Raw genomic sequence first — 20,011 nt, forward strand, 5'->3', positions numbered from 1 at the left:
TCACAAGATGGAGCAATGTGCCTATTTACATGAGTTGTTCATTTATTGTATATACTTGTGTACTGTATAGTGTATCCATCCATTTTCTGTACCGCTTATCCTCACTAGGGTCGCGGGCGTGCTGGAGCCATCCCAGGTTAAATTATTCTCTAGCATTTTAGACAAAAGTTAAAAGTCACCTCTAGGGGGCATTCAAGGATCGGCCACTGACATAAATTTACGTCAAATCAACATTAGAACTGACAGAAATAATGGGTGCTAACTTACTGTAATTAAATTACTTTATTGCAATTAAATTACTTTAATAAATACTGTTAACAACGTGCTTACTCTAACTTTCTCATTGTCCCAGCTATATGGACGGGTGTTGTCCAGAGTTTGAGTCGGTTTGACACTTTTCTTTTTCTTCCCCCCCACCCCCGCCCCCCCCACACGCTGCATTGCTTGAACGCAGCATGCTCGTCGTGTACATTCTTCAGGTGCTCGATCAAATTTGTGTTGAAGCATTTCGATGACTTTCCCCACGACGTACTTCAGTTGTGCACAGACTGCAAATAACTTACGTGTTGATTATCTGAGACACCGCAAAAATAGTCCCACACCGACGACGTGCAAGTTTGAAAAAACTTTACTGGCCGTCAGATAGTTACAGTACTGCGCAACAAGACAGGTGACAAGGTTAAAAATCAACTAGCTTTTGGATTCATACGCGACGAACACGCGGAGTTAAATGTCTTGTGTGGAACCGATTGAGGAGTGTCATCCTTTATTCCCCCGCAAGACCTATGGCGTCATTCATGTCGGTCGCATGAATACTTTTCTTGCCTTGGCGCAATAAATTTCGAGAACCGAAAGCTTTTTTTAGTTTTTTTTTTTAGTTTTTATTTTGTCTTCTCTCTTTTCCCCCCATTATGTTTGCACTATACATTGTCTTATCATTGTCTCTTGCACACCCCTCCTTCTTTTTCCTCTGAGGGAGGGACGTTCACCTCAAGGCATTGTTGCCTTCTACATGGTGCTATTCCTCATTGTTATCCAGAGGCTTGACGATCACACATAAACTGCACAAGACCCTCCCCCATCCATCCCCGTTAAAAAGCGGCATTGACGTCTTTAGACGGCATTGGCAGGGAATAGATGGATTCTTAATGAAGTCTTTGGACAGCATTGGCAGGGAATTAGTTAATTAGATGGTCAAGTTTGATGACTTTCTGTTTCAGCATATTAATGCCCCATGAGGCATACAACTGTCACGTGACTTAATTTAAGTTGAAATATCCTTATTGTTCACTCTTGCTTGCTCATGCAGAAGAATTCACATCAACTTTGGGTCTTTGCCTCCATTTTATTTTCTGTGTCAAAAAAGAGAAGCTAACTACCACCTCATTAGCAGAAAAACATTCTACTGCAGCAGATATGCCAATGATTTTGATGTTTCTCAGTCCCGTGTTACCTGATGTCTGTGCTCATGGAAATGGACAACATTAAGTTGCCTTTAATTTCTCCCCACATGGTTTGCAAGAGTTCTAAAACGGAATGGGAAGAAATTAATTACTTAGAATTAGTCAACTGGCAATCTATTAATTTCTTTAGCATTTGAAAATCTCCCAGTAGGAGCATTCTAGTTAATTAACTCTGCAGCCATATGTCATCACCAATTAGACAGTGTCGTTTGAAAGGGGTTAAGGTCTGTCCATGACGAGTCATAAGGCTAGACTGTGGGTTGACCAGTGTATAAATTAGGCAATGAGATGCCTCTGGAAAATTGAAGAATGCAATATCCAGAGCAACAATTGGTCAGTCGTGGACGGTCACAAACTGCAAAGAACTCGACAGTGGTGATTTCCCTCTTTATTCACCCCCGGGTTTTTTTCATTGTGGTAAGGCCAGCCGAAAGGTTGAAGTCAAGAATGCTGCCAAAACGATTGTTAATAGTGTCTTACCATGGCATGCCACCTCTCCGCCAACGTGCTAAGAGGTCCAAATTCAAAATAAAAGCTTAATATATCATGAAATTGGACATCAATGACAGCTAAGGCGTTTATTTTTAAGTTGGCTTAATTAAGCTTTAACCTTGAGTTCCCCCCCTGCTAGCTGGCTGACTAGGTTCCGGGCAATGCTGCAAATACAGCACTTCATATGTAGGAGTGCCGGCTTTTTAAATGTAAAAAAATCCCCGACGAGCAAGCTCATTTAATCATGGCAGCCAAAATCGTGATCATGATGAAAATTTTATTAATTGTACAGCCCTAGTGTACAACATTGTGCAAAAATTAGTTAGCTATAGTGCTGTCTTATCAAGATACAAACATTTTCACTTTGATACTATACCTGCATAAAATACCTAGATACTGACACAATACATTGGCAAAATCCTAAAACATCTGTAAGAGCAGAATAATCATAAATGACAAAAAATGAAACTTCAAATTCTTAGTATTGTAATATTGGGCAGTGGATATATACATACTGGACAGACATACGACCCCAATTTCAATGAAGTTGGGACGTTGTGTTAAACATTACGGCAAAACCGAAGTAGTTGGCAGGTATGTATTTGATATTGTTTCATTATGTTACAGTCAATAAGACTATTCAAGATTTTGTAAACTGTAGTGGCATGTCATGAAATTACAATCTTGATAATGATGGAATTCCCACAATTGTAGTTTGACTGTCACACTGGACTTCCTGCACGCCATGAAACTGCAAAATGTCCTGTCCTGATGTTGCAGGATGCTGTGCTGAATACCGTAATAGACTGTCCAATAAGTCTATTGGGAACAATGCCGGCTATACAAAAGGTGTTGTTCTTCAGTGGCTTTTATGGATCAGTACAGCCGTGACAAGGACTTGGCAGTCCAATGCAGATTCTGCCGAGGCCCAGCCTGCCCTCTCTGTGACTTTGTCTGAGGACAGTCACTCAGATTGCTTTTTAAAGAGAGACACGGATGTTTATTCAGCATATTTGGGGATTTTCTTTTTTTTCCCCTTTTTCATTCCTTGGGACATTTTTTTTAAGACAGACCTTCCTTCCTGTAATTCCCTATTCTACATTGTCCTAATATATTGGAATAGTGAGTACCCAAATAATGTATGTTTGCTGTACATTGAAAACATATTTTTTTGACAATTAAGATTGATATGAGACAAGTGATTAACATTTTAGGATTTATTTCCAGGATCCGACATTAAGGGTGGTGTTGGGCCACCAAGACACTACAGACGCTGGCCCAACCAAGCCAGTACAAATTTCATATTAAATACCATGAAATCAATTTGGACTACACAATTAATAGAATTTTATTTGTGATCGCGATTTTGGCGGCCACGATTAAATGAGCCTGATCGTCTGTGATTTTTTTACATTTAAAATGCTGGCACTGCTGCATTTGAAAATTGCTTCATTTGCAGCAGTGCCCGCACGGCATGAACACTGCATTCAAAATGCGGATACATGTATGCACGCACACACGGTGTGTGTCAAGTCCTCCGTTGAACCCCAGCGACTGCCTCACCGAACCCCTGGGGTTTGATCGAACCCAGGTTAAGAACCACTGGCCTATGAATAGCACGTGCTGGGGTTGGGCAGTAGGCCAATCACCTGCTCCAGTAAGAGATTACATAAACCGCAATTTCGGCATAATGTGCCTCATAGCATTGGGCGTTCTAACTAACTAACTAACTAACTCCAGTTTCCTCCCACATCCCTAGAACATGCATGGGAGGGTAATTGAAGACTAAATTGCCCGTCGGTGTGAGTGTCAATGGTTGTTTGTCTATGTGTGCCCCGCGATTGGCTGGCGAACAGTTCAGGGTGTACCCAGCCTCTCGCCCAGAGTCAGCTGGGATAGGCTCCAGCATGGCCACGACCCTAGCTAGGATAAGCGGTGCGAAAAATGGATGGAGATCTGCACACTAAATGTTCTCAGCATTACATCATATCTCCCCTTAAATCGATCAAGCGATTTTACGTCAGGTTAACAATAGGGGTGTGTAAAAATATCGATTAATCAATCCATTGCAATACTTCCACACATTTAAATATCGATTCAGCAAATACTCTGAATTGATTCCCTTCCTGGCCAGTGGGGGACGCTTTGTGTGTTATTCGTGTTGTATGGACAGAAGCCGCACTCTACCAAAGAACAACAAAATGGCAACTGAAGTAAGCAGACGCACGGCAGGAGAATTTGTGTCAAATGTCCTGGAGACTATATAGCCCTGCTACGGTGGCCACACAGGGAGCAATAAAGCGAACTTGTTGACAAGACGCAAAAACTGAATAGGTTTTGACAAGTACCGGCAATTGTCACAATGCCGAAAATATGCTACTTAATTAGGTGCTACTTAAAAACCCTGCAAATAATAATAGCAACCCCAAACCTAGTAAGTAAAGAAATATTGTGTAAGTATACACGCACTTCACTTTTTATGTGTTAATTTTTGTGCATATTTTGTTTACATGCACTTTTTCAACACCTTTTCAGTAGACTTACAGTTATACTGTTAGACTGAGTTACACTGATCTGATTGGCTTGATCGGTATCGACCGATAATTAGCATTTCATGCTGATCGGCTTTAATGTCATAGGTCGCCGATCCAATTAATGACGTCATTGATTGGATCCGCTAAAGACATTTACTCAACGTCGCCGTCGTCTATGAATCTAAAAGCTAGTTTATTTTTAGCCTTGTCATGTGTCTTCTGACGTAGTACTGTAAATATCTGAAGGCCAATAAAGTATTTTTTTCTCAATCTTGTCAGTGAAAAAACATGTCAGAGGTGTGGGACTTTTTTGCGATGTCTCAGACGGACAACACGTAAGTCATTTGCAATCAAAACTGAAGTACCTTGTGGGGCAAACATCATCTAAATGCTTCAACACAACAAATTTGATCAGGCACCTGATGAATGTACACAAGGAGGAGTATGCCGCGTTTCAGCAATGCAGCATGGAAAAGGAAACAAAGAACGAAACGGATGCTGACGCAGACTCTGGACAACACCCGTCCATAAAGCTGGCCGGGACAGTGAGAAAGTTAGTGTTGGCATGTCATTAACAGTATTTGTTAAAGTAATTTAATTGCAATAAAGTAATTTAATTACAGTAAGTTAGCACCCATTTATTTTGTCTCAAGTGGTTTGACCTGACTGAACAAAAAACTTATGTCAGTGGCCAATCCTTGAATGCCCCCTCGATGTCATTGATGTTTTACCTTTGTCTAAAATGCTAGATAATACTTTTCAAGATACTCAGTATACAGTTCACAAGTATATACAAGTAAATGAACAAGTAATTTAAAGACACATTTCTCCATCTTGTGATCGGATCAGTAATCAGTTATCATTTTTTTTAAACTCGCTGATCGACAACAAACTTCTTTTCAGAGTATATACACAACTGTTGTTGTTGTTTTTTAACTTTTGTAGTTCATATGCACAAATAAGTGCACATTTTTATTTTCGGACGTTTTATTGCTGAAAATTTTGATGCGAGATCCAACATAAGTTTACATGGCATCAAAAATAAATGTTTCAAAATTGGAAAAATGTACACCTAATTATTTATTTCTAATATATTATACATATATATATTATATATGCTGCGATTGGCTGGCAACGCACGCCCACGACCCTAGTGAGGAGAAGCGGCTCAGAAAATGGATGGATGGATATTATATATATATATATATATATATATATATATATATATATATATATATATTTTTTTTTTTTTTTTTCATTAATTCATCTTCCGTACTGGTTATCCTCACGAGGGTCAAGGGTGTGCTGGAGCCTATCCCAGCTGCCTCTCTGGGCGAGACCCCTGCACTGGTCGCCAGCCAATTGCAGAGCGCATATAAACAAACAACCATTTGCACTCACATTCACAACTTCGGCCAATTTAGATTCTTCCTACCCTGCATGTTTTTGGAATGTGGGAGGAAACCGGAGTACCCAAAGAAAACCCACGCAGGCATGGGGAAAATATGCAAACTCCACACAGGCTAGGCCGGATTTGAACCCAGGTCCTCAGAACTGTGAGGCAGACGAGTTAACCAGTCGCCCGCCGTGCCGCTTAAGATATATATATATATATATATATATATATATATTTATTTTTATTTATTTTTTTCCTTTAAATATCAACGTCAATGAATAAAAAAATAAATCAATAAAATAAGATTAGGATTGTACCACTTCTGTCTCAATTTGTGCAAGGAAAAACCCTGAGCACAAAAGGGTCAAGGTATTTTCCTGACTGTCTTTACATCACCTAATTTCCGTACAATTCGTGTTCATTGACAGGCTACTTATGGGCTGCTTTGAAATTATGGCGATCAAAGTGGGCATAATGAAAAGACATACAGGCAGCGTCGCTAAGAAGATAAATAAGTACAGCCTCATCATAATCTACAATCTGCTTTTTTACAGCAGGGCCTTTTTTCATCTTAAAAAAAATATATTGTGGAATTTAAAAAATCTGTGCACCGTGCAAACTCTTAGGCTGCTTAATTACAACTGTCAACAATCTGTACCTGCAGTCACAGACATCCTGATGCACTGAAATTTGGCCAGCCAAAAATAGCCCAAAAGTGCATTTTTGGTTTCGGACTGAAATAAAAAAGCCAAAATAAAACGTTGTTGATTGTTGTCAACTCATAGCTTTGCCGCCGCCGACGCGCAAGCTTGTACACTACATTAGTCAAGAAGAATTTGCAATTAACAAGCAATGCCCATATGTAGTTGAAAAATTGCAAATTCAGTTTGATTGATAATTCCTTTTAGCGTTTCGGCTTTCAGTTTTCGGCCTAGGGCTCCCCAGTTTCGGTTTTCGGTTATGGTCAAGAATTTTCCTTTCAGTCCATCACTAGTCGACAGTTGCTTGATTTCAACGTTGTTACCATTGACTGGTCCCAACCACTGCCGCATGCCTTGAGCACGATGGAACCCCTGAATGAGATCCTCTGCCTTGAGTTTAGTATAATGTAGGTTTGCATTTGGAACGCAGGAGAGTCTTCACAACAGTCTTCTCTTCTGTACAACAGCCATAACACAACTTTTGTTTGTTATTTGTCCTTTGATATGCTAGCAAATATCTTCCTCTGGGTGACGAGAAAGGCTCTGGACATGTAGGAGTTCCCACTCCCATTCATTATCTGTAAAAATAAACTTCCACCAGAACCTCCTGAGTCTTTCAGTTATCCTTCTAAGAGCATCTGGCAGAAATGATAGTTTACAATTTTTTTTGTAGGATTTCTTCACTCTGGGACCCATTAAAAAAAAAAAAAATAAATAAATAAAGCTGGCTCAGAAAATGCTGTATAATAATAAACAACGCAATAATATGATTAACTAAATATCCATCCATCTATTTTCTTATGCTTATCCGAGGTCGGGTCGCGGGGGCAGTAGCTTTAGCAGGGAAGCCCAGACTTCCCTCTCCACAGCCACTTCCTTCAGCTCTTCCGAGGGGATCGGAGTCTCACCAGCGTGTCATGGGTCGTCCCCGGGGTCTTCTCCCGGTGGAAAGTGCCGGAACACCTCACCAGGGAGGCATCCAGGAGGCATCCAGGAGGCATCCTAAACAGATGCCTGAGCCACCTCATCTGGGTCCTCTCAATGAGGAGGAGCAGCGGCTCTTGTCTGAGCTCCTCCCGGATGACCGAGCTTCTCACCCTATCTCTAAGGGAGAGCCCGGACACCATGCGGAGGAAAACTCATTTTGGCCGTTTGTATCCAGGATCTTGTTCTTTTGGTCACGACACAAAACTCGTGACCATATTGGTGCAAGTCTGCTAAAAGCAAAATTATTTTATAGATTAGGTGTTACTGTATTCCCAGCATAATTACAATTGTGTGAGAGAGGTTTTAGTTGGGTCCTTTTACACACAAAAACTCAGTGGCTATGCACTACTCCTGGAAACACGTAAAAGTTAGCATGAATTGCTGTCGTATCATAACTCCATGTCTGGAAGACCTTTGTCATAGTTTGTACCTTTGGAAGCTGACTTCCTGCCTGAATCTACTATAATTTAACCTCCAAGAAGACAAACACAAGATAGATTATGCTCAAATCGTGATGGGGTTTAAAGGAGAATGAGACACTTGGAGGGGCCACTACATAGCCCAGACCTTGACTTGATTGAAGGTCTTTTAAGTAGTATGTGCTCGAGAAACCTTAATGCAGACATCTGACACTATTATCAATGGAAAATTTGAGGGGGGGGGGGGAAATAATCGGCACTCCAGTCAGAAAAAAATGCTTTGATAGTGCACATTTATCAAAAACAATGTCACTGTGAATGTGCGATTTTCAAAGATAAAAGCCAACAAAATAGTTACATTGTGTTCTCCCAAGGTATTGTATATTAGAGTCAAGTTATAAAGTTAACAAAATAAAAGGCCCAAAGCTTGGTTTTTGTCATTCTAAAACTATTGTATAGTATGGTTGTTTCTTGGTATAAACACAGTAACTACCCAATTATTTGTCCTCCCTCCTTGACAAGGATGAATTAACTGAAGTGCTTTTGTGTGTAAAAGAGCATGCACTGTGCAGTCTATACTTTATTCCAGTGATTCTCAGTGTAGTACCCCAGTGGTATGCAGGGCTGCACGGAAAATGAATGAATGAATACAGCAGCTGAAATAAGCATTTAACACGTCACCATTTTTCTCACCAAATATACTTGCAAAGGTGCTATTGACCTGAAAATTTTACCAGATGTTGGGAACAACAAGTTATCCATACATACAAAGAAAGTAGAACAAATAAGCTCAGAAATTAACTCATTCACTGCCAGCCTTCCCAGTTAACATGGATATTTGACTTCTAAAGCCGGCAATGGCAGTAAATGTGTTAAGTTGTGTGTAAAAATGTGAAATGACAGGGAAAAAGTATTGACCACGAGGAAAGGGAGATGCAAAAAGGCATGGAAAGCCAAAACAACACCTAAAATCTATGAATAACCAAACAGCAATAAAGCCCCTTGTCAGTGCAAATGAATCTCAGTTGGTTCAGTCCTAATTGATGGCCTACAAAAAGGTCTCATTGCCAAGGTGTGAGTCAAGACACATCTCATGATAGCTAAGAGCAAAGAGCTGTCTCAAGACCATCGCAAACTAAATGTTGCAAAACATAACGATGGCATTGGTTACAGGCGCATATCTAACCTTATGAACATTCCAGCCATAATACGTGAGTGGAAAGCCAATCATACCACCATAAATTTGCCTAGATCAGGTACTCCTCGCATGATTTCTAACAGAGGAGTGCAAAGAATAATCAGAAGAGTTCTCCAAGAGCCAAGGACTACCTGTGGAGAGCTTCAAAAAGACCTGGAATTAGCAGGTACTGTTGTCACAAGGAAAACAGTGAGTAATGTACTCCGCCACCATGGCCTGTATGCACGGTCACCACGCAAGACCCCATTGCTGAAAAAAAAACATGTCAAAGCTTGTTTAAAGTTTGCTGAACAACATTTGGACAAGCCAGTTAAATACTGGGAGAATATATTATGGTAGGATGAGAGCAAAATTAAACTGTTTGGATGCCATAATGCACACCAGGAGGTGTTTGAAGTAGAAATGGCCGAGCACATCACCCAAAAAAAAAAACATACCAACAGTGAAGTTCGGAGGTGGGAACATGATGGTGTGGGTCTGCTTTTCAGCAAATGGTACTGGTAAACTTCACATTATTGAAGGAAGGATGAATGGGCAAATATACCAACACATTCTTGACAAAAATCTGCTGCCGTCTACGAGGATGATGAAAATGAAACGAGGGTGGACATTTCTCAAAGATAATGATCCAAAAACACACTGTCAAGGAAACTCTCAACTGGTTTGGAAGAAAAAAAATAAAGCTGCTAGAATGGCCCAGGCAATCACCGGACTTGAATCCAATTGAAAATATATGAAAATAACTGAAACTCAAAAGTCCGTAAAGAAGCCCACTGAACTTTCAAGATTTGAAGACTGCTTGTGTGGAGGAATGGGCCAAAATCACACCAGAGCAATGCATGCGACTAGTTTCTCCATACAGGAGGGTCTTAAACCTGTCATTGCAAACAGTTTTGTACAAAGCATTAAATAAATACCAGTTGGCGTGTTCAATACGTTTTCCCTTTGTCATTACACATTATTACACACAACTTAATTTCCAAGCTTATTTGTTCTACTTTCTTTCTCTGTATGGATTACTTGGGTTGTTCCCAACATCTGGTTAAATGTTCATGTCAATAGCACATTTGGAAATATATTTATAAGAAAAATGGTGACGTGTTAAGTATTTATTTCAACCGCTGTATTTTCACAGTCACAACCCTGCAGTTTTGTTGAGCAGTTTGTTCATGAGTTCTTTAATTTCTGATTATCTACCATCAAGGTAACCAAGTGTGACTTGTGATTGCATGGGTGAGTCGAGGGACGAGGAAGCAGAGAGTGTGTTTATGTATACTTTGGAGACACAGGCTATGTTCACACTGCAGGTCAATTCCAACATTTTTGCCTAATGTGACGTACCTGATTTGTTTTTGTTTTTTTTATATATCAATGTGAACAGTACAATTTAGATTTTTTTTCCATATCTGACCCTGGCCTCTTTCATATGTGGATATAAATCGGATATGTATCCAATGCAAGTGCAATATGGATGCTCACCTTGCGCTTATATGACCTATAAGTCATCAAAAGGCGACAAACGTCACAATTGTTTGACAGTTGTTAACAAAACAGACAGCAGATGAAGGAGCAAAAAAACTGTCAGTGGTGAAAAGATGTTTTAGAACTGATAAAGCGAAGAAAACGGTGTCTCCAGTTGCACAAACTCCTTGAAATTGTCCCAAATGAGTCATGATGAGCCTTATGCAAGGGGCCATATTTACTTTTGTAAACACGGCACCTCGTCTTAGTGCGCATGCATGTGACGTCACAGACTCATTCCATCCACAGTAGACGTCGCATTTGTTGTAACGTGAACTACTAAAATAAAATATCAGTTATAGTATTTCACAAAACAATCCAATTGGGCATCATGCCCTGCAGTGTGAACGTACCCATAGACGTACAGTTGAGGAAAATAAAGTACAGTTGTACAGTACTGGTTTAATGATGTTGTTTTGGCGTGATTACACCCAATGCCCGACACTACTCATTTCTTTTGAAATAGATTTTGTTGATAGGTCACTATTGGTCCTGGTAATTCATCCAAGCTATGGCAGCGCTACGTCAACAAAAGTGGCTCATGTGTGAACGCCTGTGAAACCCCCGCTAGCTGCAACAAACGGTGCAACCCATTGAAAAAATATGACTCCAACTATATAAAATGTGGTTTTATTTGGAGTGAGGGAGAGGAAGAGCCCAATCTTCAGTGTGTGGTTTGTGGCCAAGTGCTGAGCAATGAATTCATGAAACCATTGCATCTCAAACGTACGGCGGCAACAATTGAAAACGCCACAACAAATGCAAATGCCACAACACAACGACATTAACACAAAACGGAAATGCGAACACCACAACATAACGATCCACATAGGGCTACACGATATGACCCAAAAACCAATATCTCAATATTTTGATACTATATCAACACACAATATTTATTTTGATATTCTGATTTCTCCGGTAAATCACTATAGAAATGTTACAATCAACCCTTCTTGAATGACAACAATATTATGAATCAGGCAGACACTACAGTTGGATTTTGAAAATGAAAATGAAATATTCTCAGTTTTAAGGTGGTACAAAAACATGCATGCGCACAGAAGTTTTCTGGATGGGCATGGGGTGTGCTGTTAACTGTGAGAGACGCACCAGTAGAGAGTGAAAGAAGAAAACATAACGTGAGGATTTGTACTCGATAGTCACGATATAGTGATTTTATACATGTCACGTGCAACAACCCGTGATATATTGATATATATAAAGAATATCCTAGTGAAAAAAAAGTTAGGATTAGAACTATATTCCCCACTCTACCCATATTTATCAAATGCTACAGAAACACATTTCAAAATAAACAATATTGATCCTTGTCATGAATAAAGTTGAGGAAAAAAGTAATTGAGGTGGGATGTTGTACAAATTTTTATGAATTATCTCATAAGACGACACTGATGGAGAAATCGCCAGGTTTTCTTTTACGAAAATGTGATAAACTGACACAATCAAAGTCCACAATTGAGTCTCGTAGTGGTAAAGGCGAAGGCAAAACAAAGAGATAGCCAGAGCCGGTAAACCCACACAATCGAGAAACAATTGTGTTTACCTTTCCGCCAATGCTTTCTCCTTCCTTTTCCAACCATCTCTCTGTGACTTAGGTTTCTCTTCACTTGTGTTTCTTTTTCAGAACGCAAGGATTAGAGACCAAGTAAAGTCATTTGTGTTTCGTTTTTGTGTTTTAAATACATGAAATATGTTTGAAGTAGGGCTGTACGACATTGGAAAAAAACGGCATTGCGATTTCTTTTTTACCTGCGATATATATTGCGATGTTATAATACAGGATCAGTGCTGTGAAAGTTCATTTTCATTTTCTTTCACTAGTTCAAAGTTCATCTTTCAAAAAATTAACTGGTTCAGTTTATAAATCATAATTCAAAATTTTGAACTAAATTCACCAGTCCAAAAATGAACTAGTTCACTGTTCTTTTTTTTTAACAACATGTTGCTCACAGGCTATTATCCTCAAAATACTGGCATTTCATTTCCCCATTGTTGCCACCCATTCAGTCCACACAAGTAGCCAGCTGCCACTTTCACCCTAAAATCTCAAAATCATTAGAAAAAAACTTATTGCTTGAATGGTGTTTTTTTTTTTTTTTTTTAATGAGGAATTTAAAAAAAACATGACTTTTGTCCTTAATGTGCAAACAAAAAAACGCAGCACAGGAACAATGGTGAAAGGACATTGATAACTTTGCATTCCTCACAGCTCTGGCTGAATATATTTAACTAATTTATCTCTTCTTATATTACAAAAAAATAAATTCCATATTATCACAATATGATCATACAGTGTTTTAACTAAAGCATTCTGATTCAAATAATTTTCCGAGTAATCAGTTGTTTCAATTATGTACTGTATTACGGGCGGCACGGCAGACAACTGGCACAACTGCCTCAAGGTTCTGAGGACCCGGGTTCAAATCCGGCCTCGCCTGCGTGGGTTTTCTCCGGGTATTCTGGTTTCCTCCCACATTCCAAAAACATGCAGGGTAGATTGATTGGAAACTCTAGTAAATTGCCCGTAGATGTGAATGTGATTATGAATGTTTGTTTGTTTATATGTGCCATGCGCTTGGCTGGCGACCAGTTCAGGATGTACCCCGCCTCACGCAGTCACCTGGGATAGGCTCCTGCACGCCCGTGACCTGAGTGAGGATAAGCGGTATGGAAAATGGATGGATGGATGTACTGTATTATAAAAGAACACATTGACTCCCATTTATGCAGTGTCCCTGAACGCACCTTGCACACTCCCACAGTTGCAGCATGCCTGCCGACAGGCGTTTCGTTCTGAAGTACAAAATAGGAAATATAGCAGGTGTACAATCGTTTAATCGTAAATATGTCCAAACAGGTCCCTCTGCTGGTCACTCTTAATATTATAGTTGATTCACTGTATAATACAGCACACCAACATCGCTCCAGATCCTGCAATGTGACTATTGCACACACACGTACATCGCAATGACGATGCTCAAACAAAATATTGTAAAATTATTATTGCCGCCTCAAGAGCACCATGGGTGGCCACACCAACAACGCCAATGGCCCACTGAAAACATATGCAAAGACTAAGAACAATTTAGTTCTGAACTGTTGAGAAATTGAAGTAAACTCTTTTTCACCATCTCAGTTGTCCGGATTTTTTGGATGTGGCTAAAACGGTGGACAGGTGATTCAACTAGGTCACCCAGCATGAGTTGGCCTTCCTCCCACTATGCAGTGGGGCAAAGAAGTATTTAGTCAGCCACCAATTGTGCAAGCGCTCCCACTTAAAAAGATGAGAGAGGCCTGTAATTTTCATCATAGGTATACCTCACCTATGATAGACAAAATGACCAAAAAAAAGTAAAAATTGGTAAAAATGATTTTTGAAGAATTTATTAGCAAATTATGGTGAAAAATAAATATTTGGTCACCTATAAACAAGCAAGGTTTCTGGCTCTCACAGACCTGTAACTTCTTGAAGAGGCTCCTCTGTCCTCCCCTCGTTACCTGTATTAATGGCACCTGTTTGAACTCGGTAAACAGTATAAAAGACACCTGTCCACAACTTCAACCAGTCACACTCCAAACTCCACTATGGCCAAGACCAAAGAGCTGTCAAAAGACACCAGAAACAAGGCTGGGAAGATTGTATCTGCAATAGGTAAGCAGCTTGGTGTGAAGAAATCAACTGTGGGAGCAATTGTTAGAAAATGGAAGACATACAAAACCACTGATAATCTCCCTCGATCTGGGGCTCCACGCAAGACCTTACCCCATGGGGTCAAAATGATCACAAGAACATTGAGCAGAAATCCCAGAACCACACGGGGGTACCTAGTGAATGCAGAGAGCTGGGACCAAAGTAACAAAGGCTACCATCAGTAACACACTACGCCACCAGGAACTCAAATCCTGCAGTTCCGGGCGTGTACCCCTGCTTAAGCCAGTACATATCCAGGCCTATCTGAAGTTTGCTAGAGAGCATTTGGATGATCCAGAAGAGGATTGGGAGAATGTCATTTGGTCAGATGAAACCAAAATAGAACTTTTTGGTAAAAACTCAACTTGTCGTGTTTGGAGGAGAAAGAATGCTGAGTTGCATCCAAAGAACACCAAACCTACTGTGAAGCATGGGGGTGGAAATACCATGCTTTGGGGCTGTTTTTCTGCAAAGGGACCAGGACGGCTGATCCATGTAAAGGAAAGAATGAATGGGGCCATGTATCGTGAGATTTTGAGTGAAAACCTCCTTCCATCAGCAAGGGCATTTAAGATGAAACGTGGCTGGGTCTTTCAGCATAACAATGATCCCAAACACACCGCCTGGGCAACGAAGGAGTGGCTTCATAAGAAGCATTTCAAGGTCCTGGAGTGGCCGAGCCAGTCTCCAGATCTTAACCCCATAGAAACTCTTTGGAGGGAGTTGAAGGTCTGTGTTGCCCAGAGACAGCCCCAAAACATCACTGCTCTAGAGGAGATCTGCATGGAGGAATGGGCCAAAATACCAGCAACCGTGTGTGAAAACCTTGTGAAGACGAAGAAAACGTTTGACCTCTGTCATTGCCAACAAAGGGTATATAACAAAGTATTGAGATTAACTTTTGTTATTGACCAAATACTTATTTTCCACCATAATTTGGTAATAAAATCTTTAAAAATCAGAATGTAATTTTCTGGATTTTTCTTTTCTCATTTTGTCTCTCATAGGTGAGGTCTGCCTATGATGAAAATTACAGGCCTCGGTCATCTTTTTAAGTGGGAGAACTTGCACACTTGGTGGCTGACTAAATACTTTTTTGCACCACTGTATAAGTACCAAGCGCCATCATTCCATGCAGTGGCTATTTTGCGCAATTGCCATTTCCTTATTGATAATAACTTAGCCCATTTCTACCACTACAGCATGCAGTTATCCATCAAGCTATGCCTACAACTTGGAAAAAATACATCTTCCCTAAAGTGTTATGTGTTATTTGGGCTACAGTGTCTCTGTCGCGCAGCTAGAGAATGCTGGCGGCTCTGGCAAAACGGCGTTACGGCCGTCAGCCTCACAGTTGCTGGCCACGACGTTCCGGGACAAGGAGGAGAAGGGGAAAAAATAATCATCCAGGGGGCCAGGGTGCATTGCGCTGCTGTTGCCACCTTAAGAGCACCATGGGTGGCCTCACCAACCACGCCAATGGCCCACTGAATTTCAGTGGAGGCAAAGAAGGGGAAAATTCCCCCGCTGAAGCTCAGAAGCCTCGGAGGCTACCTGGCCGCCACAAGGTGCTTCTCTGCGGCCCATGAGAGCATGCTTACCGCTCAAAACGAGCAAGGGGAGGACGCACGTATTTGACCGACAGCTGGAAGTTCTGCGGGGCAGTGTTTTCCGAGCATTCAGTGATAACCCCAGAGTGCCTGAAAGCTGAAAGAACGTCTTAAATCTTGATAATTTTGAAGCCTGATTTTGTGGCCCGCTGTTGACAGTGTTGTGTAGTTATTGACGTGCAATCAGGGTCCGCGCAGGCAGATGCCCAAATTGTTTTTGGTGTTCCATGATTGTTAAGACAGCCATATTGAATAAGTATTACTTGAGATGTACATGTTAACAGACAGTCCAAGAAAATCAGATGTAGACATTAAATTGGAGTTGAGCACTGCAGTGTCAATCCAGCCATCTAGATATGTCAGTGGGAGCACATTTGTGTGCAACTTTTCGTGTATCATGCATACATGAGGAGGCATTTAGGTGGGTTGTTGGGCTGCATTCCTGTGTGGTATTAAGTACAGCAGCAGTTAGGTAGGAGTGAGGAAGCTTGTCCCAAGAGTGGCGTTGACGATAATTACTGCTGAGAGCGTGTCTCAGGAGACAGAAAGCCAGCTGCCTGCCTGGCTCCATCCCTACCATATGCCACTTTCTTATTGAGGGTATACATGTACCTCTTGGGTTATTCATCTCCTGTCAAGACCTCATCAGTATCAATATTTAACAGTCTGATATCACGAAAAATTATAACGAGTAAGTGACCGAACTCTGAAGTCCTTATAAAATTTCATCAATAACACATCATTAGACGTAAACAAAACCATGTGAGCAGCTATGCTCTAACCATGTTCTAAACAGTTTCCATCTATAAACAGTGGTGACAAGCAGGTGCTGTACACTGGCACTGTGTCAACAGCATCATTATCCCCACTAGCCATACTATAAGTGCAGTTCATGATTCGAGACCTTAAATAGCACCACACACACAAAAAAACACTTCAATTGTAATAGTACAAGATACAAATTCCATCTTCAAGAAACAACTGTTGCTCATTACTGTATGCAGTCTTTGCTATTTGTAATAAACTCTTTGTAACTTTCAATTTTTTTATATTCACACTATCCTTTTATATGGCAATATGGTAAATAAAGTTAGATTGTGACTGAGCAAGCATACTTGTTTGTCATTCTCATCAGAATATGACATAATAAGGCCTCAGTGTGAAGTAACCAAAGGTAAAATAATTTACACAAATTATTTATTTTAAAGGGCAACTTTGTAGTTTATGTTCCAATCTTGGCTACGACCTTTCTGTGTGGCGTTTGCATGTTCTCCTGGGTATGGCATTTTGCTCTCACATTCCAAAAACATGCATTAGATTAACTGAATACTTACTCCAAATTACCCATAGGTGTCAGTATAAGTGTGACTGGTTGTTTGTCTCTTTGAGCCATGTGATGGACTACCTACCAATCCATTGTGTACTTTGTGCCTCTCACCCAAAGTCAGCTGGATAGGCTCCAGCTCACCCGTGACCATAAACAGGATAATCGGTAGAAAATGGATGGACGGATATATTTACAATATTAACATATGAGTTAATCAGAGCGGTTTTGTGATTTGTCGTATGTGTACGCACGAGAAAATAAGAGACTTACTAATTGTGAAAATTGCTGAATCTATATAGAAAATCAATGTAATAGTAACTATTTGTTAGGATTAGGAACAGATCTAATCGGAAGAAACGTGTTGTTCAAAGTACCAAAATCAGTCAACAATTGGTCAAAGTACAAAGTATGACCTTTACACTTAAGTCTTATCCGAAAGGGTGGTGCTATGGGGACTGAGACCGTTCTCTGCTGAAAGCTTTCAGAAAACGATTCGGCTCAATTCATCAGTAAGATATGACAAGGTCACTGAAAGTGACGAACGATGCACCCACATACGATTTTAAGTAGTGCCATGTCAATCCCTATGATGTCATTGTTGTTTATTTTGATCTGCTTTAACATTTTTACCTCACGTGGGCTCCTGTCATTGTAGTGACGTAACGCGCAGTGACAAATATTACAGGACATCACAAACGTCATGTTATGTCATGCCATGTCATGTCACGTCATGTCAACAACTGGCTGCCCTACTGTCAAGTTGACCGAATTCACTTCACGCCTCTCGTTTGACGCGCTAACTTGCTAACGGGGTAAGCTACAGACCATACCAGCGGGCGGACATTCATCGAATCCGACATGAGAACACACACCGGCATTCTGAGGAGGAAGGAAAAGACAGTACCTTCAGTTTGTTCACAAGTAGGTTCTTAGACGTGGCTGCCATGAGCCCTCTCGTAGCAGCCTGGGATGCCATGCACGCCGCCATGTTGACACGGAAATGGGAGTTAGGGTCACGTCACGGACACGTGTACGTTTCCAGGGCAACTGACACGCAGGGGCGGTCTCTTCGAGAAAACTACATCCAGCAAAAGTGACAAATTCAATATGTATATAAAAATATGGAAATTATGATTTTTTTTTTATTAGTACTAGAATGTGTTGAAATAACCGTTAAGGAAGTTAGTACATATCTCGTGAGAAAAATTAAATCTTTGTAATATTTTATAGAGAAACAGGTAATAACCCATGATATAATTGGATTCGTTCAGCTCAGCTGTCAAAGATACACTTTTTATGAGACATTTCCTTTTTTCATATCATATATGCGTGTTTGGCACAACCCTGTAACAGATACTCTGACACCTGTAAAAAAAACACAAAAAAAACAAAGATTTAGCTGAATAAATCCTGCCATTGGCTGGCAACCAGTTCAGGGTGTACCCCGCCTCCTGCCCACAGTTAGCTGGGAAATGCTCCAGCACGCCCGCGACCCTAGTGAGGATAAGCTGTACAGAAAATGCCTGGATGGATGGAAAAATCCTTTACAATTAAAGAAGGTTTTTTTATTCGGTGTAATTTCATTTTGGTATGACTCTAGTTGCAGGAACAGGGGTGCAAATGACGGTTGCAAATCAATGTTTTAAAAAAAAACAATAATATCAATATGTCCTTTTATGATATGAGCAACAGGGTTGCATTGGTTTCCTTTAGAGCTGTAAACATTGAACAATTATGAAATATAAAAGAGGATTTACCTTATGTTTACTCAAGGTCAGCAATTAGCTTGATCAAATAATTTCATTTGAAGCTCACTTTTGTTTCTTACTCAAAAATCAGTGATTCTCAAAAGTTGTTACACGAAGTACCACCTAAAAAAATACTTAGCTCTCCGAGTAATAATGACTAACACTAAAATACAGTAGCATAGTAGCCCTAAGTGTTCATCAAGGGTTTATACTCCTAGTATTTTTATTTGTTTATTTAATTTACAAGTTAAATACAACTGAACTGTTACCTGGGCAGTGATTATTTCACGTAACACCACATTAAGCCTGTGTAACACTATTGGTACCCGTCCCACACTTTTGATAATCAGAATCAGAATCAGAATCATCTTTATTTGCCAAGTATGTCCAAAAAACACACAAGGAATTTGTCTCCGGTAATTGGTAATCACTGCTCTAGATGGCATGTTGAGAGACACAACTTTAATCGCATGATTCAGCTACTACTAGATAAGGACCCAGTAAATTGAAACTAAAGTATAAATGTTACACACAACAGGCTCCAAAGTGGTGTCAAATAAATACCTCCTCCAGAGTGTCTGTCGAGCACCGTGGGCGTGTCTGCTGAATGCGCTGAACACACAACCTGCTCGACCTTCACCTGTCAATCAAATACTTTCATGCAGAATGTGCTCAAATGTCTGTAGTGTGAACTACAGACTGAATAATGTGTGGTGTACCGATGTCTTTCATAAACAGTTAAACTTTGAACCCATACAGAAAAACAACACCGAGTTAGGCAGTGACATACAGTATTAGACGACCTTGCCACCAGTTTGGCGAGGTTGTTAGCCCACTAGCCCGTTAGCTCACTGACTAGCGAACGTAATAAATAGTTAAAGACCTTATAGTCATTTTTGT

The 20,011-nt window shown here is 40.3% G+C and overlaps 1 protein-coding gene across 3 annotated transcripts in view; it reads right to left on the reverse strand.

Moving 5' to 3' along the window:
- Positions 1-18,419, reverse strand: part of suclg2 (succinate-CoA ligase GDP-forming subunit beta) — a 131,223-nt gene extending 112,804 nt beyond the window's left edge. For all 3 annotated transcript variants that reach the window (XM_061784715.1, XM_061784714.1, XM_061784716.1), the window contains exon 1: positions 18,268-18,419. In XM_061784715.1, coding sequence (XP_061640699.1) covers positions 18,268-18,351 — 84 coding nt within the window. In that variant the 5' untranslated portion in view covers positions 18,352-18,419. The remainder of the gene's footprint in view (positions 1-18,267) is intronic.
- Between the last annotated feature and the right edge of the window lie 1,592 nt (positions 18,420-20,011).

The sequence above is a fragment of the Phyllopteryx taeniolatus genome, chromosome 9 (assembly GCF_024500385.1).
Source record: "Phyllopteryx taeniolatus isolate TA_2022b chromosome 9, UOR_Ptae_1.2, whole genome shotgun sequence".
NCBI lineage: Eukaryota > Metazoa > Chordata > Actinopteri > Syngnathiformes > Syngnathidae > Phyllopteryx > Phyllopteryx taeniolatus.